The sequence below is a fragment of the Podarcis cretensis genome (assembly GCF_951804945.1).
Source record: "Podarcis cretensis genome assembly, chromosome: 7".
Taxonomy (NCBI): Eukaryota; Metazoa; Chordata; class Lepidosauria; order Squamata; family Lacertidae; genus Podarcis; species Podarcis cretensis.
This window is the reverse complement of record NC_137176.1, coordinates 73,767,216-73,792,375: the sequence shown is the minus strand read 5'-3', so window position 1 is coordinate 73,792,375 and position 25,160 is coordinate 73,767,216. Positions and strand designations below refer to the sequence as shown.

Below are 25,160 nucleotides of genomic sequence, written 5' to 3'. Positions count from 1 at the left end.
GCGTATGTAACCCGAGGTACCACTGTACTAGTATTCATAATATAAACATACTTTTTAACATATTTCTTTCAGTAACTTATGATGCTTGAATATCATTAAACATCTTTGTGTTTATGATTTGTAATTAAAAGAGATCAGACACTATAGAATTGATTTTTTTTAAAAAAATGCACTTTTGACTTTAAATATGGGCATTTCTCAATTCCATTAATTGTGTGATCCAATAAAGATTACACATTCTCCAATAATGTTGCTATTTCACTATTCATTGCTATTAATTAAGCTACCCAACACATTTGCACGATATTAACTGCACTGTATTTCACCTTAGGTAGTCAAGAATTGCACTCACAGGGTTATGCACAGTTTAATTATGTCTATTCAGTTAGTTGCACAGAGCAATACTTTGCACATTTCTTTTTTCAAATTTGAAGTTAGAACTGAAGCTGCAGGCTTACTAATTGCTTAAATGAGGTCGTGTGACAATCTTGCCATATCTAATGTCTGTTCAAACAGTCCCGGAAGGCAGATGTACGACATGTGCTTCCATCTAATCATCACTCTGTGCTTAGGTTTCTGCATACTGAAATGATTTTGCTTCCAGAAGCTTTATTTGTGATCCCTTCCAGAGAGCCGGCGCACACACTTATTTGTGAAATATCCTGATTCTTCTCAAAGGCAGTGATTCAGATAAGAGAATGCTTTGGGTTTTACAAAGAAAGGCAAGCCTCTGTAGCTATCCCTGGCCAAGCTTGGAAGGCAGTTGTCTGGAACGGAGAACACCTTCGCAGAAAGTGCTGCCATTGTTTATAAAGATCTGAGTACAACGTACTATTAGGAAAGAGGCAGGATTGCTGGGCAGACATGGTGGATGGGAACTGAGAAACTAAGGAGGCATGGCCAAAAACAGAATACGTAGTAGGCTGATATGAGCAGGAAGGATGGATGGGGGAGGCAGAGGTTAGTGGAAAGCGGTGCGGAACAGCAAGGAAACTCAAGCAACGGGTTTGGGGTAATGCATTTGACAGAAAATGGGCAAATAAAGGTATTCTGTAGGACAATGGGACAATGGGGAAGCAAGGTTAAAGAGGCAGTGGAGTGAAGGTTGCTGAACTTCCTGCTTGAATGAACCAGTCAGCAGAATATTTGACTACAGTCTGTTGAATAATATTGCAATACAGTGGTACCTCGGATTAAGTACTTAATTCATTCCAGAGGTCCGTTCTTAACCTGAAACTGTTCTTAACCTGAAGCTCCGCTTTAGCTAATGGGGCCTCTTGCTGCCACTGTGCTGCCGCTGCACGCTTTCTGTTCTCATCTTGAAGCAAAGTTCTTAACCCAAGGTAATATTTCTGGGTTAGCAGAGTCTGTAACCTGAAGCGTATGTAACCAGAAGCATATGTAACCCGAGGTACCACTGTAGTACTATATAACTTTCAAAATAGTGTGGTTAAGAAGTAAGACAAAGATGGAAATAATTGTTTCCACCCTTAAGGATTGTGAGAGATGGATAATGTGCTTTTGTGACTTGTTTGCTGAGAAATGTGCCCCTGCCTCAATAAATAATTGAGGAAACAAACTTGTCACACTTCTTACTCAGAATTTGTTATAGAAATGTACAGAGAAGTATAAAACACGATGTTTCTCTGAACCTTTTGGAAGTATTGTTTTTTTAATAAAAAAAAAAAGATTGCCGTAAAAACAGTTTTCACACACACACACACACACACACACACACACACACACACAAATATCTTTCTCCACTCTGAAAGCAAAGTTACTTCTTTTCCTTTCCTTCCAAACAATTATGGTGGTCGTGATGGGATGAGCTTTCCCTTCCTCATTTCTGCCATATCCTTAGAAATTGCAGCTCTGGGTGAGGTGCTGCCCCAGAGTTATCTGCAAACTGTTTCCAGCAAGCAGGTCATGGTGTCATTCTGTGTGGGAAACACTGTGCTCATACTAAATGCTAACTTTTGAAGAGCTGTTACCTTGGAGACCATGATGTTGAAAGACTTTTTTGGTCCCTGAAAAATGGAAGCTGACTTCAAGAGGGAACTTGATATTTAGGCGAGAGTATAGGTTGTCTGGGAACAAATCATCTTAGTCCCATCTGTAACGGAGAGGGCATCTGAAGCATCTCGTTTTATCATTCATGTCCAAGAACATTAGGAGCGAAGCCTATGCAGCCTATTCTTCCAGTCCATTCCCAAGTGCAATACAAGGTGCTAGTTATTACCTAAATGGCTTGGGACCAAAGTACTTGAACAGCTGGTCTCTCTTAGGTGCATCTGCCTATCCTTTAAGATCCACAGTTGTGCTTCTCTCGTGTGTGCCATTTCCTTCTAAGGCAAGTGGTAGCATGCAAGAAAGCTTTCGCTGGTTGCTCCAATACGTGGAAATCCCTGCCTCACAGGGTTACATTAGTTTACCCATCATTTTGTGTTGTACTGGCAATTCAAAATATTCCTTTTTGAATGCAAGCCTTCAATTCCGTTGTGCTTATAATGTGTTGGGTCTTGAGTGCTGTTCTGTATATTCCTGGGGTTTCTGCAGTTTTTTGTTTGATTTGCTCCATGCTTGCATTACTGTTCCGAGCCACTTTGAGCAATCCCTTTGTGTATGGGAAAGCAGGGTATGTATTTTTAAAATAAGAATAATTCACAAAACTGAATACACACACACACTGCATTTTGCTTTGGTAAGAACCTAAGAGCCCTACTGGATTCAAGATCCATCCAGTCTAGCTTTCAATTTCTTGCTGTGGTCAGCCAAATACTTCTAGGAAGCAGAGCATGAAGGTAACAACCCTTTTCCTCTTGATGGCTAAAACAGAACTGAAAATTCATATATTGATATTTTTACCATGTTGAGACAACAATTTTTAACACTCAGTTTATAGCAAAGCCTGTTTGCTCAAAACTGCATAAAAACACCCGTTTATATCTTAGTCTACACTATGTATCTGAAGAGTGTGCTAGAATTGTTTTGACTTTCTTTGTATACTCTTTAAATGTTGCCTTAGTGCAAACACAATATCATCTTTTTCTTTATACGTATACATTTTTTTAATGACTAAGGAAAAAGAGATTCATCCAAACAGTAGCAGTTGAGAGATGAGTAGCCTTGCTTTCCTAGCTTCCAAACATTGCAGATGCTTCTGGTAACCAGGAGAGGCAAGGCAGCAGGCAGGTTGGAAGGTGCAGTGGCACCACATTGGATTGACTCTGCCACTGCACCCGCACCACTGCATCCCCACCGCTTTGCCTCTCTCCCTCTTGGTTACTGGCAGCAGTGTCCTTTGCACTAGGAAGCCACACAAGTACTGCCACACCCACACTGTGCTAACCCACACTGCATTCAGATATAAGTAGTGTTGCTAACTGTAACAAAATAGTCAAACTTCTTCCAGTGAAAATGTTTTCTCTAAGCATGCCATCTTCAGATTCATCTTGTTTTAAGATATTTATAAACTGACTCTCATTTTAACAATAAAAGCATTACAAGATTTTGCTTACAAGGCTTGCAAAAAGAAAAAGTAGAAGATAATACCAAGCTCTTCCATAACTCCCTAAACTGAATAGATAGGCGCCGCATGTTACTCAACGTATTTGTAGCTTTCAAGCTGGCATGACCTCTTCCCTCTGCCAAAAGATATATATTGTGCACAGGACAAGCACTTGCAGTCAGAATGTGGTTCAGTGGTAAGAGTGCATGCAAATTCAATCCACAGCATCTCTATTTAGGGTTGGGACAGATCCCTGCCTGAAACCTTGGAGAACTGCTGCCAATCAGTGCAGCCAATCCTGAGCGAGATAGAGCAGTGGTATAACATGGTATAAACTAAGCAACTGCCTTTGTTCCCAAAGGAATTGCCCCATAGTCAGTAATTTGCAGGCTGACTTTGTTCCATGGGCTGCCAGTTGCCAACCTGCTTCTAATCTAGGGAAGCTGAAGCCTTTTCACGATTTAGCAGATAACTGCAGTCTGGATCTTTTACATTCTTTATGTTTTTAATAAGTGTATAATTTATGTAACTTGTTAAGTCATGAAAATAGTGATTCATAATAGCAGGGATGATTTAATAACACTAGTAAATTAATAAAATTATGTGTAATGGCAATTAGTAAGCAACTCAATTTCCACGGCAAAGATATATATATGATGAATGTATCTTATTAGAATAAAAAGGCAATTGTACCAACCAAGCTATATGCCATATATTTTTTTCCAGCCATTGCAAAATTGTTGGAAATTGTGAAATTAGTATTACATGGCAATACTAACGCATGCAATTGCAAGTAAGTTACTTATCTCTAGAACTGTTGCTTCTATCATAACCTTTATGTAATCCAACAAAATCTTCTTTGGGACCAGAAGAATATTATACCTGGATATATTTGAATATCATTTAACACCCCCTTCCAGAAAGGTCATACATGTGTGTGCCGTGAGAAAATATGCATGAAATATGCCTTGTGTTACCTTTCCAACACTTGTCTGTCGTATTTGGATATATCTATCTCTTTAAACCTACACAGAGTCAAATAACACTGAAACTTTTTTTACGTGATTAACTGGATCTTCAAAATTATTATTGCCATGTACCAGCTGTAGGTTTTTCTTAATATTCGCTCTTCTGGTATGAATTTCTCTAGGGCTCAGTTCATATGTCATCCTTCTAATAAGGGGATGGTGGCAGTTTGTTATCCTGAGATAAGAATGAGGTGTCTCTTCCCTTTGTATTCCAAACTATTTGCTGATAAAATATGTTAGGCCAAAAGCAAACATTTGCCATCAACATTTGTTCATCAAGGTTTGATTGTCGTTAGTCTAATTTCAACTCTGTTCTTGTTTCCTACTTACAGGACACTGCCTTAAAAAAGCCCAGAGAAGTATTCAGGCTTCCTGCAGACTTGATAGCTTGTGATAATCGCCTTTGTGCATCTGTACACTTCACATCTTCCACCTGGGTTACGCTTTCAGATGGAACAGGAAGGCTGTATCTGATTCGAACAGGAAAACGTGGCGATGGCTCATGTGAAAAGTGGGAAGTAAGTATTGTAAAGCCTAGCTTTTCTATTTCCAGATGGTTGAATGTGCTTAAGCAAAGCTAGAAGTTACTGCCTCCTGCTCTTCCTGTGTAAACCAGCTCTTTCCCCTCTTATTGCATCTTGAAGGTCTTCAGGTCTCCAGAACCTTAACTTGGATCATTATTCATTTGTGCAAGAACACTTGCCAGTCAGGGTTATATGGTATCCAAGCCATGCTACCTTACTTAACATGTACAAGAGCAGTCTAGGAAACTGCCAGCTGGAGAGGAGAATGTATGGCAGAGAAGGTGAATTTTGACTGTAGAACAGGGAATTGCGGAAGAGACACTGAGAAAGTACAGTGGTACCTCTGGGTGCGAACGCCTCTGGTTGCGCACGCTATGGGTTATGAGTGAGCTCCGATAACCCGGAAGTAGCCACTCCCGGTTGCAAACTTTGCCCCAGGATGTGAGTGGAAATCGCGTGTCAGAGGCACGCACGCAATGAGAGGCACACTAATAGCGCCTCATATTATGAACAGTTTCCAGTTACGAACGGACCCCCAGAACAGATTCAGTTCATAACCAGAGGTACCACTGTATGAGAGAGTGAGAAACGTCTTGCAGGATTACTTGAAAAGTTCAGTATTTGGTTTTAAATAGTTGCCACACAGAGATCTCTATGAAGCTTACAAGCAGGCATGAAGGCAGCAGGTACCCATTGTGGTGCCATCCTAGTTTCTGATACTTGGGTATACTGCCTCCAAATGTGGTGGTGTCATTTGGACAGGCATCTAATGGCAAGTACATTTAAAAAAAAAAGTTTTATTCTAAGCCTCAGAGAAAAGTGATCCCCTTGATCTTGTACTGAGCCTCACTAAAGTTCAGAGAGCAGTGAGATGTAGGCAAGCAGGGACAAAACCTTTTCTCTCAGCATGTCCCAAGCTTGAAAGCACAGGGGAGGGTGGGGCTCACCTCTACAGTCTTGCTGGACTTTGTAAGCACTTCAGATACCTCTAGTTGGAGGTGTCATGCTATAATCAGGACCCCGTAGGATAGATGGCCAGCACACCTTTTGACTGGCTACCAAAGTCAGCCAAATTTTCTTCACCCTTGCATTTTGTTGCCATGCTGTATGTGTAGCCTGGGGTCTAACTTCACATCTGGATAGCACATCCAGAAAGCAGTCAAAGTTACTCAGATGAATCTCTCCTGCTGATAGTTCTTAAGTGAATTTGAAAACAGATGTAGAAATGCCAAGTGCTGAAGCTATGGTCTTCTTAATGTCTGAAGCTGCTTCATTCCAAGTCATTTGTTTACTATGATTACCTGTTTAAGACCTTTCTATGCCCCGCAGCCTGAGCTTATGGGGACTCGGCTAGGTGCTGCCTATGACACAGTAGTCCTGTGTTGTACTCTATGGCTTCTCCCATTACATTCAGTGTTACCAAGTCAAGGTAATTATAGTAAAAGTACATTTGAAGTGAAGTCAGGCAAATATAAGCACATTAAGTGAAAAGGCGTATGAGAAGTATGCATCTTTCTAAAGTGTCTCATGGGGATGTTGCTGCCTTCGAAGTGTGCCTTTCATAGTCGCTCTGTGATTTTGTTGATACTTGAAATGTGAAATTTGATTTTGTTTGCAAGTCATAGATCTGCAACCATAATTCATCAGGAGAATTAAGTAGTAATATAAACCGTGGAAGAAATTTTTGGATTCCATATTAACATTAATAGCGTTTAGATGGGCACTAATCCTAGCTTTATACCATAAGTGGTTTCATTGAGCATTGAAGAATCCACTTTGCTTGCTTTATTTCCAAGCATCCTAAATTGACTATCTGAATTGTTTTTGAGAGAGAATAATGCAGCATAGAGATTGTTTCTCCCCATTGCTTCCTTTTGAAAGACACAGTAGCAGCAGAACATGTCATCTGTGTCCTGCTTTGAGGGTTCAAAGCACTTTGTGTATGTTGGTTCATTAACAACAGCACTACTGTAGTCAAGTCATTATTGTACCTGTTTTGAAAATGGAGGGGTTGAAATGTAAATTAAATGGTGATGTACATAAACTCACCTACTTACACAAACGTATTGGAAACGTATCTTACTGAGCAGGTGAAATGCTTCAAAAGAATACCCAGCACTAAAGCTACCCAGTCATCAGTAATCTGATAACAAAAGAGCCAATAGTGTCCCACCTGGTCATAAAAAGCAGCAACTTCCAACTGGCTTCTCTGTCTGGGCAATCGGTATTTCAGGCATGGACTGAGCCTCTTTCAGATAATCCATCCCCATTTCCCTTCACTTCACCCAACTCTGACAGCAGCTGGTTACCAATAATAAAACGTTATGCAAATTAATTTCAGAATCATGTATGGGGTAACTACAGTAGGCAGGGATTGTATGACTTTTGCCTTGTTCATTAAAAAAAAAGAAAACAATTCCTGGTTCTAAGATAATAGCACAGCTATGGTATGATATCTGTACATCCTATAAAAGGTATGTGACACAAAAGCTTATATTCAGACTTTCCAAGGTCTGAAATCTCTTTCAGTGCACAGGATATCTAAGTTATTAATGCTGCTTATCATTGGGGACTGTTTAAAGAGAAAGCTGATGGAAGGAGACTTGCTTGTAATGCTTTTTCAACTTAACGGCATATATTTTCACTGTACTTTATGTTGTGGGGGAAAGCTTGCTAGTTTGCAAACCAAGCTCATGCTGATTTTCCAGATGAAAGAGTAATAATGGTTTCCTGTGAACAGTTGTGTAAAAAAGCAAAGTTGTCCTAAGCAAGTGCATATCCAAATTTTCAGGCATTAGTATAACTTGAATTTTATTTCTGTGTCAGTTTACAACAAAGGCCATACAATAAAACTTTGGGGTTAATGCAAAATCTGGAGTTGGAAAATACAGATACTGAAACCTAGGTAACAATGGTTGCAAATGCTTATTTATTGATTAAAACATTTATATGAGAAGTCAGCAACTTCCTTCTTCCCTCTGCTTGCTCCCTGATGCTCAAAAACTGCTCAGTGAATACACTGGTGCTTACTGGTAACAAAGCATGATTGCAGTCAATTTTTCTACCCATTTTTTAAATACTTTTGACTAAAGTTGATGACAGCTCAAAACCCTTATTCAAAACCCATTTCCTTCTAATTACAGGGCTTAAAATGCAGAGTCATTATCAAGTTAGTTTCTTCGGACTGTACATTGCCCACACATTTATTAGACAGTGGAAATTATCTAGTTTCCAGGGGTGGTGGGAATGTCAGATTCGTAGGCACCAGAAACAAATTATTTATATGCATGAAACAAATAAAAATGGGAAGAAAAATCTATGCTTGAAATGAAAATGATGCTATGCTTTCAGCGAATTTTTAAACCTCTCAAGTAATAACACTCCCAGTACCAATAAAGCTGGATGGATGTCTTGGAAAATTGAGTGTTGTGTGTACCTTATCAGCATTTTCCAAAAGGTAATAACTCTTGTGGAACCAGGTACTAGAGCAGAGGTGCCACCAAAACCCAACATTCCTGTGTCATCTTCTCCCCCACCCCACTCTGCACTGTATTTTTGTCTCATCCTTGAGTTATCTGTTTGATCTGAAACATGCATTGTGCATTCAGAAGGCATGACACAGTAGCATTCACAAAGACCGTCTCTTCTCAGATACTATTCAATGAAGAATTCGGGAGTCCCTTTGTTATAGTCCACAGCATCTCCTTTCTGCAGTCTGATGCTCATTCAGTGGGTGTACTACTCCTTCGCGTAGAAAAAGATGAATTGGATGTACAAGGCAGTGGCTTCCATGTTTCCTTGGAATGGGTCACAATTACAAAAACAACCAAGGAGAGTAAGTATTTTACTTGCTGTTGCTTTCTTTGTGTCTGAAAAAGAGACTCGTACTCCTTATATGTTTAGGAAATTGCCATTCCAGTGGCTCGGGTAGCTGGAAATAAGTTTGTCATCTTTTTGATAGTTGTGTGAAGGATCTGAATCTGAAGTCATTTGGGGGACTGTTGGATCCCTGAGAGTCAAAACAGTCACTGAGGAAGGCAACAAGCATGTTGTAAATCAAATTTAAATCAGTGGGGCTGACTTCTAAGTCAATGGGTGTCTTGGAAATGTGGCTGCTGTGTGCCCCTTGTTAGTGTACACATGGAACTGAAACCAGACATTAAGGACAGATGCAAGCAGCACATTTGCAACTTCTCCTTTCTCCCTTGAAATCATTATGAGATACTAATTGCAACTCAGTTGTCAGAGCACTGATCCTTCTGTAGTCCAGCATCTGTGCACAAGAGCTGGTATCAGCAGGCTGCAGAGGGGGAACCCACATTTTGCACAGAAGATAAACAAGTCTTTAAAAGGGAAAGCACTTTTATTTATTTTTAAGGTATTTACAGACCACCTTTTAGGGCCAAATGCTCAGCTTCTAACATGCAGTGGGAGGGGACCCCCAAAACAGCCCAGTGAGGACCGAGCCTTCTTAGAAGGCATTGAATGCAAGTTTACTGGAGCAAACATTAATGGAATAGAGGAGTTATGGAAGGGGAAGGAATGGCGTGAAGCATCCTGAAGAGGAGAACTCCGCATGGCATTTTGTAATACCAAATCTGTGATTTGATATTGTCACAGGACAATAGTTGCCTTTTCACTTAGTTAGCTGTCTCCTGCAGGACTTGGGATAGTTGCAGCATGATGATGTTTTACCAATACAGTGGTACCTCGGGTTACATACGCTTCAGGTTACAGACTCCGCTAACCCAGAAATGATACCTCGGGTTAAGAACTTTGCTTCAGGATGAGAACAGAAATCGTGTTGCGGCGGTGCGGCAGCAGCGGGAGGCCCCATTAGCTAAAGTGGTGCTTCAGGTTAGGAACAGTTTCAGGTTAAGAACGGACCTCCGGAATGAATTGAGTACTTAACCCGAGGTACCACTGTATCATGTTCATCGTCAGTGTAGTTTCAGTCTACATCAAGGAAATAAGATAAGAAATATCCAGCCAGTCCATCTGGCTTTGTACTGCGTCCAGAATTTTCGGTCCAGGATTTTAGCTACTAGCCATGATGACTATGTTCTGCCTCCACAGTTGAAGGCAGCAATGCTTCTGAATACCCGTCTCTGAAACCACAGGATGGGAGAGTGATCTTTGCTTCAGGATGAGAACAGAAATCGTGTTGCGGCGGTGCGGCAGCAGCGGGAGGCCCCATTAGCTAAAGTGGTGCTTCAGGTTAAGAACAGTTTCAGGTTAAGAACGGACCTCCAGAACAAATTAAGTACGTAACCAGAGGTCCCACTGTACTATTGTTCCCACCACCAAAATACTGTGTACCCTGCCTCTCTGTTAAGTATTCTGGAGATGGCTAACAACATACGTTACAAAAAAAAAATGCCCACAGTAAAACCATTGTGATACTGCTCTTTCCTGCTGGTACCACCTCACAGAGTGTTTGTTGTGGGGGAGGAAGGGAAAGGAGAATGTTAGCCGCTTTGAGACTCCTTAAGGGAGTGAAAGGCGGGATATCAAATCCAAACTCCTCTTCTTCTTCTTCTTCAAAAATATTTTTCACTGCAGTGCCACTCTTTCATATAGACAAACGACTCCTGTGCATCCCACATGAAGGCTAAACAGTAAGAAGATCAAGGCAGTATTAAGTTCTCATTCCCCTCCGCAGCTGATCAGTACAGAAATACTCAGTGCCCTCAGGCACCAGTCATGGCTGGCGGGAACAGAAACTCCATGTTTCCTTAGAGCCATCTTTTAGAATAGCTTACCTGCTGGTGCAAAGAACCTTGCGGTAAATATTAATATGGCCTTTATTTGTATTCCTGTGTTCAACAGATCCTGCTGCCTTCTTGTAGCAGTTATTGGTATCTAATTTTATGCATTTCCTGAGGTCTTTCCAACACAGTACTGGTGGTTACTTTTAAAGGGGGGGGGGCTGGGTTTTAATTACAAACCATAAAAGAGCAAATTTAGGAAAGAAAAGGCTAACGAAATAGCTAGAAGATCAATAGAGAATTGCCTCTTTTAGAGCAGCAAAATGAATTCGTATTGTTATCAGCCTGGATATTTATTATGTAGCTGCTTCAGGTTGCTGAAAAGTGCTGTATTTATTTAAGTGTATGTATTTAAGGAGAAAACAATTCTTAGAATAATACTGTATCAGGGTTTTCACTGTTTTCTGAAATATGCTTATTTTTCAGGTAAGCCTCTGTGTGGGGCTACCCAGTTTTGCAAGCTATGTCTGGCATAAATGGAAACACCTAGATGGGTGGGGTGGGTTTGCATACCTGCAGCCAGAATCCAAGGAAAGCCCAATGCACACTGGCATTTTTGTGCAACAACAGAGGAGTGAGATGCTAGTTATTAGAGGGGACATCTTATGAACAAAACGGGCTACTAAATTAGGTTAAGACAAAGCGGAAACGGGCTCATTCTAGGGACCTATTCTTCTGTAAGGCTATACAGAGGGGCAAATCCTTAACAACTAGCAAACCTCTCTATTTGCAATTAAAAAAAATATTAGCAAGGGTGCCTCAGAGGACGTGGGAAGTGGGTAGAAGAGGCTTAGGACATACTTCCATATAGGTTTTAGTCAGAATATGACAGGAGGAAACTTGGCATATGGAAACAAAGAAATGGTCTCATCAAACTCTCCAAATTGGCTACAGATTTAATTGTCTTTGGAGAGAGGGAGGTAATGAGAGCAGAGCCAAGTGTACCCAGGAAGCTTAAAAGCAGCATGAATCCTCCAGGAATGGGGTCAGAAATGGTTTCTGGAGACCATTTGCCTAGAAATAGTCTTCATTACAGTCCTGTAGGTGAGAGTCAACAGTACAGTGGTACCTCGGGTTAAATATGCTTCAGGTTACAGACTCCACTAACCCAGAAATAGTACCTCGGGTTAAGAACTTTGCTTCAGGATGAGAACAGAAATCATGCTCCGGCGGTGCAGTAGCAGCAGGAGGCCTCATTAGCTAAAGTGGTGCTTCAGGTTAAGAACAGTTTCAAGTTAAGAATGGACCTCCGGAACGAATTAAGTACTTAACTCAAGGTACCACTGTACTATGCTAGAAGGCTTGTCGAAGAGCATAAACCTTGGAGATGTTTGTGTTTGTTTGACGTCTTTCTCACACTGTTACCCCATGACGCTGCAATCAGATAGAATTGACTTTTTTCAAGTAGTGCTTTGGGGGTTACCTTGCAGTCTGTCATGCCAGGAATATTGAAAGCCTGCTAGATTGAAAAGCCTGCAGTCACCTATCTCAGTGTTTCTGCATTGACTTTTTGTATGTTCAAGGTCTTCCAACTAAGGAACGTGTTGATTTCTGTTAAAGTCAACCAGCCAGTGTGGTGGATTTTTGTTCTTTAAAAACTGGGATGAGCAGAGTTGGGTGGTGTCAGCAAATTCAAAGGAATTGTTTCTCTTTTGATCAGGTGATCATGGGTATGAAATCTCCAAGCGTCGAGTTCTTCAAGGAAAGTCAGTTCCGCATTATGCAGCTATAGAGCCAAGTGGCGATGGCCTGATGGTTATTTCGTACAAGCCCTATGCTCTCACACAGAATGGTGAGGATAAGCACGACAAAAGTGAAAAGGAGAAAGCAGAGGAAAATAAAAAAGGTAACCTTGCATTCCTGACAATAGGTTAGACTACTAGCTCATTTATTATTGCTTTATAATTTTCTATCTCACCTTTCAGGGCACACTAGGGAACAAAGCATGGTCTTGGAGCTTATATTTGTGTTAGAAATGCAGTGCACTTTACATTCAGTGCTGTCTTAAGTCTTAGTAGTATGGTTTTAAAGTTATCTGTGCAGAAATCAACCTGTCATTTCTCCAAATGAGCAAGATGCAGCTTGTTTATTTGGAAGGGTGATGACCATTACCTGAGGATTCAGCAGACTTAACAAGTACATGCCTCAAGACAAAAGCTGATCACCTGCAGGGATTAGGAAAATTATTGCTTCCCCTCTCCACATGCTCAGCATTTCACTTAATTGATTATATGATGCTGTGTTGAAACTACAGGGAGCGCTTGGTCTGTTGGATAGATTACAGAGGGGAATCTTAGTGTGATGTTTGTGTTTTATGCAAGGGGTCTCCTCTTAACTTCTGTTTTGTTCTGGCACAGGTTTTCCATGTTAAGGTAGAAAGATTTGTTCAAAAAACTTCAGAAAAAAACAGGGAAGGGGAGAGAGAAAGATCTTTTTCTGAAAATTTCCAGGTTTTTTCTCGCAGGCCTTCACATCTCTACCAGGTCGTAGTCTTAACATTCCAGGCACTACACCACCCTGCCTGTCCTACAGGTGTGCTTAGTGTTGCAGTTCACCATCAGTGATCCATTCCTTTTTGTGTTCTTGGTTTGTAGAACCTCTCTACTACTGGCAAGAGACTGAAGATGATTTGACGGTTACTTTTCAGCTACCAGAAGACTTTGCCAAAGAGGACATTCAAGTCCGTTTTTCTCCAGGCCATCTCAGTGTCGCACTGAAAGATCCCCTCAGCCCTGTATTAGAAGGAACGCTTTTTTCATCGATTGATCACGAAAGCTCCACGTGGATAATTAAAGAAAATAATAGGTATTTCTTGCAGTACTGAGTAGTCTAGTCTGGTGTCTGTATAGCTGAATGCCTAAGTAGCTCAATAGCCCTGGGCACTAAAGTGTGTAATACTGTGAACCTGAGCTGTCTTATTCGGTGTGCTTCCTTTTCTTGCAGGCTGCTTCCTTTTCTTCACGGAAACAGAAACTGGTCACAGTTAGTCGTACGTAGACATTTTATAAAGAGAGACAATGGAATTTGAACAGAATTTGAACAAGGAGGAAGGGCCTTCCACTATTTCCAGTACATTTGTTGCTCGATAGGAATTGCTGATAAATCATGTCTTCTCTTCAATGAATGCTTGTGATTTAATACTATTACCTTTTGTGCCTCTAAGCAGGCTGCTACAACAGCAAAGTTAGTGGGTTATATGCAGTTGTTGTTGTTGTTAATTAAATTTGTATACCGCCCTATACCCGCAGGTCCCAAGGCGGATCACAAGATAAAGTCACAATATAAAAAAAACAAAATATATAATAAAAACAAAAGCAACCCAATAATCCCCCCCTCCCTAACACATTTTAAACATGCATTGGATGTCAATCAGTAAAAGGCCTGGTTAAAGAGGAACGTTTTTGCCTGGTGCCTAAAGGTGTATAATGAAGGCGCCAGGCGAATGTCCCTGGGGAGAGCATTCCACAAACGGGGAGCCACCGCAGAATATTATTATTAATTATGACACTTTAGAGTTCAGCATGTATGTATTCACCATTATAGCAAGATCTATATAGATTTATTTATCTAGAGATCTATATAATTCCAGTATGTAGTCTTAAATAAAGGAAGAGAGTAACTCAGCACTGGACGCTAATGTAACTTGTTCAGTCCATTTAATGGGAACAATCATTAAACAAATGTCTTTCATTAGGCCGGTTTCAGTATTGGATTTCTCTGAGGGGGGTTAATTTATTTTAATGAAAGCAACACTATTTTCAGCTTTAGCTCACCTCGGCATGGATAACTTAGAGATGTCTACTGTTGCTTCAGATTAAAGTTTTGAAAATCTATCCAGTTTTCCAAGAGATTTTTGTTGTTGTTTTAACAGCCTTAATCAATCATTTTATTTGTACGCCAAAGTTAAAACTGTGCTCAAGGCCACTTACGACATGTAAATAATTCCGTAACTGCAAACATAACAAAAGTAGTCATAAACAAAACATCAGAATGTTCAAAACCAAATTGAACCATTTCCACATAGATCGTAAGATCCAAAATAAAGATACATGTTAAACATTCTGATTAGCTATTTGCAGAGAAGGTAAGGAATTCTGTTCAATACAAATGCATATAGCCCTCTAGTCATACATTTTGTAACCGCATGTGAAGTGAGTGGTGCTTTCTCTTGATCGTTTCGGGATTGAAAAAAGCCTTTTCTAATCATATCATATGTTGATCATGAAAGCGAAAGCTCTTTCCATCTAAATTAACTTGTTCAAAACAATGGGATTATTTCAATGCTTCTCCTATCCCCATTATCTTTCTTCCAGCTGTCAGTGTTTCGGTTTGATTTGGCTTGCTTTTCTTTCCACAAAGCTAATTAAGACATTTGCAAGGATCATTTTTGACAACAAATGTGTTTCAAGTTTTTCCTCTGACTTAAGTGTTTGAAAACAAAGGCGTGGTATGGGCTACATTTGGTACTCTATTTTTAGAAATGGAGATAAGTGCATACTGATCCAATCTTCCAGATTCCTTTTCTTTTTCCTCCCTTAAAGCTTTTTAAAATACTGCTTTTCCTTATCCCCTTTTGTTTTCTACTCCTACCTTCTAATAGGCAAAAAAAAAAAAAAAAAGTTTAACAGATATTTTTGTATAGGAGAAGGGGTACTGGAAGGGCCATAGCTTGATTCTATAGAGCCCATGTGTTGTATGCAGCAGGTCCCAGATTCAAGCCCATCATAGCTTTGAGAACAGCGCACTTAGCCAGGTGGCCTTGGTTGAACTAGAGATCAAAACGAAGTACATATTTGAAACATATCTGCTTCAGACCATCCTCAGTGACATAATCTTTTGCATGCACTTCGGGAAGCCTCATTTAAAATCTATGGCTGTTTCCAGAGCTTCTTTTGCAGCCAGAACACTCATCTCCTGAGAAGACCTGTGTAATCCTGGTGTTTTTGGGTGAAGACAACAGCTTTGGTTGTCCATCCAAAATAGGTTGGAGTTCCTGCACCTCTTTTCCTAGGAAGAAAGCACTGACTGTTTCCCAAATAAGCATGGTTGTGACCAGGATGCACACTCCGTTTAGAACTTGGAAGTATTGGAAGGATAAACATGATATTTATCATTGCTCATATTGCAGTAGTTAAGAGTTCTGGCTTGGATGCTAGCATCTGTTCTGCACACAGGACAGAGCTCTCCCTCTGTAGTCTCTGTTGCCCCCCAAGAATTAATCCCTGAAGACTGGGGAACTGCATGGGATGTGGCGCAACACTCTTCTTGCTGCACACATAACCTGGCAGAGGAACAGGAGTGATGGTCCAGCAAAAACCAGACACTTCTGTGCACAGATTTGCCTCCTACTTGCACAACAGCACCTTAGCACTGAAACAACTTTTTGGCGTGATTATTAAATATATATATAATTATAGTGTGGAATATACTATGACACAGTAGGCATGCTAATTAGTAGTATTCTCCATTTTCCAACAGCCGCCTAAAGCAGGTAACACACCGTACTCAAATCTTCATTGTCCCCAGTTTGACAATGCCTTCTTTTAAAAATAGAAGATGCATACTACGTAAATGTTACCTTTAGACAGTACACTCTCATGGTAAAGATTGAGAGGACATGAGTTATGAACTTCTGGATACTATAGCAGTGGCTTCCCTGCTGTTCCACGTGGAAGATGGTTTCCATTAAGGTGGGTTTGACATTTGAACCTGTAATAGATCTTAGCACTCTGTAGATCATCTTAGCACAGGCATAGGCAAACTCGGCCCTCCAGATGTTTTGAGACTACAGTTCCCATCATCCCTGACCACTGGTCTTGTTAGCTAGGGATGATGGGAGTTGTAGTCCCAAAACATCTGGAGGGTCAAGTTTGCCTGTGCCTGTCTTAGCACCTGCTAAGTTACAGGAAAATGAGAAATGCTAACAGCACTTATAGTCATACATCTTAAGACGGAGGACTCATAAAATGTTGCAGTGAAATGATACCACTTCAGCTGTGCATGTGGAGACCACATGTTTGAAAGTTTGCATTAAAATCATGCAAACAAAGCAAGTTGGGCCATGCATATGTATGAGTGTAAACCTAATTTGCATCATCTTCCCTTCAAAAAAAGAAAAGAGAATGAAGCTGGGTTTGTTCATTTGTACACACAATGTTTGCAGCACAAATTACCTTCTACATTATATATCTACTAATTTAAGAATCTGTGTACCGCCCTTCACCACATGGTCACTGGATAGATTATAACTTGTCAGAATATGCACATACAATGAGATACAGCGAAAGTGGATGTACTTAAGTGGATGTAATTAAAAACTCAATTAAAAAAATTGACCTTCCAGGTTCAGATTGTAAGCCAGCACATTTTGCCTTCTGACGCAAAGCCATCCATCTGTGTGGCATTACTTTGCCAGTTCAGTTAAGGGAGTATGTTGTTTGAGGGAGGATATTGAAGAGCACCCTCAGTGGTAGGCCAAATACTAGGGACCTCTGGCCCTACTATGTTAATTGATCAGGGTGTTTTTGTAAGAGAGTGTGTGTGTATTTATCATTTTGATATTTCATATATACAGTGGTACCTCAGGTTACAGACCCTTAAGGTTACAGATGCTTCAGGTTGTAGACTCCACTAACCCAGAAATAGTACCTCGGGTTAATAACTTTACCTCAGGATGAGAACAGAAATCGCGCGGCGCAGCAGCAGGAGGCCCCATTAGCTAAAGTGGTACCTCAGGTTAAGAACAGTTTCAGGTTAAGAACAGACCTCCACAACAAATTAAGTTCTTAACCCAAGGTACCACTGTATTTTAAACTGTTGAACTAGCCCAGTTGCATATGCCTGGTGGTCTTCCGAGAAGTGTACACTTCACTTTTCTGTGTCTCAATTAATCTTTATTAATGTTAGCGCTTATGGAAGACTTGGATGTCTGGTAGTATGTACAACTGCATGCTTAAGTAACAGACGTTACACTGCCCTTCAAAACTAATAGCCTTCCGAATATGGCTTCCATTGGTAGCAAATATGTGTTGCTTTATGTTAATAACCAATATATGTTTAGAAACATGCATACAATTGAAATCATAATACAAGAACCTGTTGATATATGTCTGATGCAATAAAATTAAGACACCAACCAAAAAACCAGCAACAGCAGCCTATACAAGAAAAGCTTTCAGTTATAAGCCAAGGAGAAGAAATGGTTTAGTGACACTAACTCGTTAGGATACCTTGTTCAGAGACATCATCTCTGAATACCAGTTAATGGAGGCAAACAGCAAAGGAAGTCTATTGCTTTGGCGCCTGCTAGAATCACCAGGGTGGCCACTAATGGAAACAAGGCGCCTGATTTGATAGCTTGTCTTCATTTCTCATATTTAGTAATTCGTCTAGAATACAGATACAACCAATAAGGGACTGGAAAGGGTTTTTAGTGGGGAGGATCTGATGGTGTAAGGAATTCAACTTGGGGGCAGTTTGGCAGCTAACTCCGGCTGAGAGAGGTCAATTTGATTATCTGTTTTCATCTTGTTTTCATAATTGGTTTGGAATTGCTCCAGAATATCTCAGTAATAGTACCAGTCGTGCCACATCTGCGTCTTACCCATTTGATTTTTTCCCCCTTCGGTGAAGCTTTCATTGGATAGTTAATGCAATATTTAGAAGAAGAGTGACCTTTTAATAATGGGTATGGGGAAGGGAGGAATGAGTGGCTAATCTAAATTATGAATTTATAAAACCAGAGTGGTTTAGTAATTATTAGCTTGTGATTAAGTGCCAAAGTGAAGTATAATTCTTCAGCACTAAACAAGTTACTTCCCTGCGAGTTCCACAATATGAATTTATCATGTAAGATTTGGAGTACATTTAGAGAGGCGAACTCTCTAAATGGGAGATTTGTTATGTTTATATGGCTCCTCTTCTTTGCCGAATGCAATCTAGAGAATATTTCCTCCCCCATTTTTATAAATTAAAAGGCCGCTTGCTGCATTGAGCCCTGGATTTCAGCAACTTTGGCAAGGTCCAAGGGGCAGCCATATGGCATTCTGACAGAGGATGGTATAATATCAAGCTAACTTATATGTACAATTTGGTAACAGATCTACAAGTATTGCTGGAAGTAGGAGGTCAGAATAGAATGGAGAGAACTGCCTTTAACTCTTTCATTATGCGTGGTTCCAAGTGTCAATTTAAAAGCTTTCCTACAATTTTCTAGCTAGCTAGTACATGAGCCTCTTGCAGGTTTCCTGTTAAAGTCAAACTGCTTTGGCATCTTGGGGACAAAATCATTTTACTATGGCAGTAATAAAGCCATCGTGCATAAATTCCAAATTCTCCCATGTAAATCAGGGACCTTGTGCAAGTGGTGCAGTGTTGCTCTGCGTTATTTCAGGTGAATCTCCCTTTCACTGCAGCCCACAAAGTTCCCTATCTAGATTTTGATGAAGATTTTGGGGGCATAGATGGGGAAAGTACATGTGTGTAGGTGGGGAGGGACAGGGAAATATAGTATGAGCTGCCTTTCCACTCCTTCAGTGCTGGATACTACCTGATACTGATAATTTTGTCCCACGCATCAAATTTACCAATATTCATCTCTTCATCTCTTTACAGCTTGGAGATTTTCCTGATTAAGAAGGAAGTGGGACCTTCGTGGCCAGAACTGATTGTTGGTGACTCTCGGGGGGAATATGTCATGGATCCAGCCAAGAGTGCCGCAATAGCTGAACGCCTGACGCATCTAACCTCTGATGAAATGGTAAAGTGCTGATCAAAGAGAACTCTTTTGATTCTAAGAGCGAAATCAGTCTTATCAAATTGCAGCAGAATCTTTAAGTCAATCTCACTGAATCGAGTCCCGTAAGTCAATGTAACTTACTACCTAGCACACATGTGGATGGACAAACTGCAGCCCTCTGCTAGTGCCCCTGACCGCTGCTAAATTTCACTAGCTGAAGGCTGAGAGGACTGCAGCTGCAACGGGGATCGGGGGGAGGCACACAGGAAGAGTCACCCCTTTCTGCCTTTTCTCTGCTGTAAAGTCGGGGTCTGCAAGGGCCCTGTGGGAGGTTTGGCTTGGGGCATTTCCCCCTTCCTAGCTGGAATCTCTGCCCTTGGTTGCCCAGTGGGACCCTAGACATTCATCATTGACTGACACTCATGGTGGGCGTTTGTTTAGCAGTTGTGTGGTTTGTCCTGAAAGCTCTGAACAACTGTTTGGCGGGTTGGGAGGAGTGCTTCTCTCTCTTGCGGGACTGTCCTTCAGTCCAGTGGGGAGAGATTGTGTGTGTGAGAGAGAGAAAGAGAGAGAAAGTTTGTATGCATATGTATACGTTCACGAGATGTGGCCCTTGAACACCCATCTACTGTTGACCTTGACGCTTGGAGCAAACCAGGACAAGGTTGTTATGATGAACAGTTAAACTGCTAAAAACACCAATGCTACATTGAGTTCCCACTTCTTGGGTGGATGTCATTGTTTTGCTTCCCACCCCAATCTCCAGTGGCAGATCAACAATGTGGAGTGCTGGTGGGAACACCTAACAGCGTCCATTTGCATAATTATATGTTACGACCAAAGCTGGGGAAGCTTTCAGTTTTCAGCAGCACCAACAGATTTCTTATCGCATCTAGTTCGACCCACAAACGCTTGATAAAGTGGGGCTCACTTCTGCCTGTGTCAGAATTGGTGATAGGGTGGTATAGTACAGCAATGGATTCTAAGATGTATTTAACTCTGAGAAGCCTGCACTGATTTCACTGTTGAAAGACTCATGTATAGGCAAGTGGTTGGGCTGTGTGGTGGCTGACCATATTATGGCTCAATTGTTACCCTGATGACGGTACTTTCTTCAGTATATTTACTTCCTCAAAAGAGAGAGAGCGAGAGAGAGAGAGAGATGACAACAATAATTTAAAGCATCCATTTCCAAGGCTCTAGGCTCTGCTATCACAGTGATTAGAGTAGCATCCCAGGGCACCTTTCAAAGACTAACAAATGCCTTGTGACGCTAAGCTTTTGTGGGCTGAAGCTCTTTTCAACAGCTTCAGAAGATACTGAGATAGCATGCCTTCTAATATTTCACAGCTGATAATAGGGGCGTTTTTTGTCCAAGATCCTTATTTCCGTGCACTACTTGTCTCTTCCACATCCAGGGAGGCACAGGAGGAGTCAGGTACACATAGCTTATCTATGAAACTGAGTCTAGGAAGTACATCAGGAACAGAAATCTGTACATGGTGTTACTTGAACAAAAAAAGCCAACACCCATGTTTTCAAATCTATTCCTTCTTCACCCACAGGCATGCATATAAAGGGTAGGTTTTTTTAAAAAAAAAATCTTTATTTATTTTGACTGAAAGTTTGATAATGTGCTACAAATTCATAGGAAGTGTTATTTAATATGCTTTTTGACTGAGATGTATCTTCATATTTGTTATAATGTTTCAACTTAATCTTCTAGGATTCAAAATACAGTGGTGCCCCGCGAGACGAACGCCTCGCAAGACGGAAAACCCGCTAGGCGAAAGGGTTTTCCGTTTTGGAGGCGCTTCGCAAAACAAATTTCCCTATGGGCTTGCTTCGCAAGACGAAAATGTCTTGCGAGTTCCTGTGGGTTTTTTTCCCTTCCCCCCCTTTTCCTAAGCCCTAAGCCGCTTATCAGCTGATCCGCTAAAAGCCGCTAAACCGCTAATAGCGCTAATCCGCTGTCAATGGGCTTGCTTCGCAAGACGAAAAAACCGCTATACAAAGAGCCTCACGGAACAGATTAATTTCGTCTTGCGAGGCACCACTGTATTCTTGGAAACAACTGAGATGCTGTAGTACATTATTTGTGCTACAATAATGTGCAAACTTTTGAGCTAGACTTGATTCTTCTTGATAATAGCCAGTGTTTCATGAATGAGCTTTTATGTGGAAGCACCTGCAGTGGGCACACTTGCGTTTTTGCTGCATGCTAAAGACTTTTCAGCCAAACCTTTCTAGAGTAGCTGTTGGTCATGCATTTTATTCTATCTTATGAGTCACTGGAAGATTCAAATAATTGTGGGATCTTTTGCCCCAACCCCAAGGCCTACAGCCCTTGGAGTTCTTTAGTATGCCAGGATGTCTTTTGTCTCCAGAGACCACTGTACTTATGCTGAGCTTGGGGCTCCTGTTATCACATGATTCCCTCTGTATGGTTATGCCACAGTAACCTAATTGGCAAATAATGCTTATGGCTCTTGTAGTGTAAGGACCCTGCCTATACCCCTATTTCCCCTTGTTTTGATTTGCTACTGGGGTTGTTCCCCCCACCCACCCCAGAACTTGCATTGCCCTTCTGTCCCACTAAGAAGTAGTAGTAGTTGTTGTAGTAGTAGTAATACCCCTCCCATCTGAGTTTCCCCAGTCACTCTGGGTGGCTTACAGCATATATTTAAAATGGCAAAACATCAGACATTAAAAAGTTCCCGATACAGGGCTGCCTTCAGATGTCTTCTAAAAGCAGGCATAGGCAAACTTGACCCTCCAAATGTTTTAGGACTACAACTCCCATTATCCCTAGCTAACAGGACAAGTGGTCAGGGATTATGGGAGCTGCCTTCAGATTTCTTCTAAAAGTCAGATAGTTGTTTATTTCCTTGACGTCAGATGGAAGGGTGTTCCACAGGACGGGCGCCACTACTGAGAAGGCCTTCTGCCTGGTTCCCTGTAACCTCACATCTTGCAGTGAGGGAACTGCCAGAAGGCCCTCAGTGCTGGACCTCGGTGTCTGGTCTGAATGATGTGAGTGGAGACGCTCCTTCACGTATACTGAGGCAACACTTTTGAGCAGGCATAGGCAAACTTGGCCCTCCAGATGTTTTGGGACTACAACTCCCATCATCCCTAGCTAACAGGACCAGTGGTCAGGGATGATGGGAATTGTAGTCTCAAAACAACTGGAGGGCCCAGTTTGCCTATGCCTGCTTTTGAGGCAACACTTGCCTGCCTTCCCCTTCTGTGCTGCCTTTTCCTTCTCTGCCTGTTTCTCTCTGGTGCCTTCACTTTCCCTCTGTATCCAATCTCCCTCACCTGCTCGGTTCTGTGTTTCACTGGGCTGCTCCACATAACCTGTTCTCCAAAATTTCCCTTCTTGGGACCTGCTATTGATGCTCCACTAGCTGCCCTTTGGTCCTCTGGCTGGTTGAATGTTTCTTCCTTCACCACCACAGTGCCTTAACACTTCTGATCCTCCCAGTTCTCCTTCTGGGCAGATCATGGAGCTGATACCATTACAATGCCTCCAGCAGCAGTTTTTATTTTGGCTGTTGTCATTGTATATATATATATGATCCTTTTCTACACCGCTTCAAGGTTTTTTGTTTTTTTTTATAAATTTTTTATTAGTTTTCCAATTTTTAAAAGACACAACAAGAACAACATACAAACAAACACATAAATTCATAATTTCTTAACCTCATTTTCATAAGCCTCTTCAACCGCTTCAAGGTTTTTTGGATGTTAGGCTATCTACAGATATGTTTAATAATAATCTTAAAAAATCAAACTGTTGTACCTGCAAAAAAATTCTTGGTAAAGAACCTTTATTATATTTTAAAGAGTGGAAAATTTGCCTAGTTCATTCACAAATCAAATGCATGGCAAGAAACGTACCTCATTAGGTTGCACAAAGCAACTTTTCATACCTGTCAGCAAGGGAATAATTAGACAAGCCACTTTTTTCTTAAAATACTCTTTTGCATAATTGTATCACATTAGTGGCAGGCATTATCATACTGGAGGAATCTGTACAGGCCTTGATTTTGTAACAAATAGACTGATTAAGAATTATGTGTTTAAAACTGGGCCCAGTCAGCTGAAATTAGCCAGACATTGTCTCCATCACCATTGCCATCCCCACACATACTAACTACCTACCAAGAAGATAGGGGTGAGAAGGAGAACTTCACACGGTTGTTTTGGGGCTTTGAAATCGCAGCCCCACCAAAAGAAAAATGAAATGAAGCCGGATGAAACAATAAATGGTATGAGAAAATGTTCTCTTGAGGATGATTTGTACCCTAAAAAATTCTTTGGACTGTTTAAATGGCTTACTGGGAAATTTTAAAACTAAAGAACAGCTCCTAATCCTAGAAATATTTCTGTAAATTGCCTGCTGGAACACAATGTTAGTAGCAGTAAACACAGCAGGAATTGGTGTGTGTGTGTATGTTTTCAGAACTAAAAGCATACTGTACAGTAGTACCTCAGGTTAAGAACTTAATTCGTTCTGTAGGTCCGTTCTTAACCTGAGGTACCACTTTAGCTAATGGGGCCTCCCGCTGCTGCCACACAATTTCTGTTCTCATCCTGAAGCAAAGTTCTTAACCCGAGGTACTATTTCTGGGTTAGCAGAGTCTGTAACCTGAAGTGTCTGTAACCTGAAGCGTCTGTTACCCGAGGTACCACTGTAATTAAAATTGTTTTAGTTACAGATAGGTAGCCGTGTTGGTCTGCCATAGTCAAAACAAAATAAAAAAATTCCTTCCAGTAGCACCTTAAAGACCAACTAAGTTAGTTCTTGGTATGAGCTTTCGTGTGCATGCACACTTCTTCAGATACACAGTGTGTATCTGAAGAAGTGCGCATGCACACGAAAGCTCATACCAAGAACTAACTTAGTTGGTCTTTAAGGTGCTACTGGAAGGAATTTTTTTATTTTGTTTTAAAATTGTTTTGTTTGTGAGAATGGTACAGAACTGCCATCAATTAAATATGTGTTAACTTTTTCACTTAGAAACAAATTAATAGTGAATCATATTTTTAAATGCGGTGCACCATTTATTTCATTTTGTGCTGCACATACTGTACCTGGAGAACAATTAAACAGTTCACAATAATAAGACCATTAAACAGCTAAAATGTGAGATGTCAGATCTATGCTTTTGTTCACTCTCTTAACTTATAATATGCATTTGTTTCAGTATCCCTCCACCCAAAAAAACGCTCCCAAACCCCAAGTCTATATATGCAAGGCTATAATAACTTTGCTGCAATTCTATTCAAGATCTGTTTGTGTTTTAGGAAGTCCCAATAACTTTGTATGACCTACTTAGGACCAAGCATGCTTTGACTTGGATTGCAGGACTCTCTGCACCTGAAGAATCATTTAAAAGTTACCAAGAGAAAATGCAGAGAATATGATGCTGCGCCGCCGCTGTTGAGTAGGTGTCATTGCCTCATTGCGTCAGCTGCTCCTGAAGTCTTATAATCAATAGGATTAAATGCTGCTCCCTGTGCTCAAGTCACTCAAATCCCCTTCATTTTCAGTCCTAACCTTCATAATAATTTTCTAAGCACCTCACC

At 40.9% G+C, this 25,160-nt stretch overlaps 1 protein-coding gene across 1 annotated transcript in view; it reads left to right on the top strand.

The window, feature by feature from the left end:
* Positions 1-25,160, top strand: part of NUDCD1 (NudC domain containing 1) — a 51,732-nt gene that overhangs the window by 7,446 nt on the left and 19,126 nt on the right. The window contains exons 3-7 of the mRNA XM_079984347.1: positions 4,869-5,054; positions 8,712-8,895; positions 12,489-12,674; positions 13,423-13,633; positions 19,442-19,586. Of these exons, the coding sequence (XP_079840473.1) occupies positions 4,869-5,054; positions 8,712-8,895; positions 12,489-12,674; positions 13,423-13,633; positions 19,442-19,586 (912 nt within the window). The remainder of the gene's footprint in view (positions 1-4,868; positions 5,055-8,711; positions 8,896-12,488; positions 12,675-13,422; positions 13,634-19,441; positions 19,587-25,160) is intronic.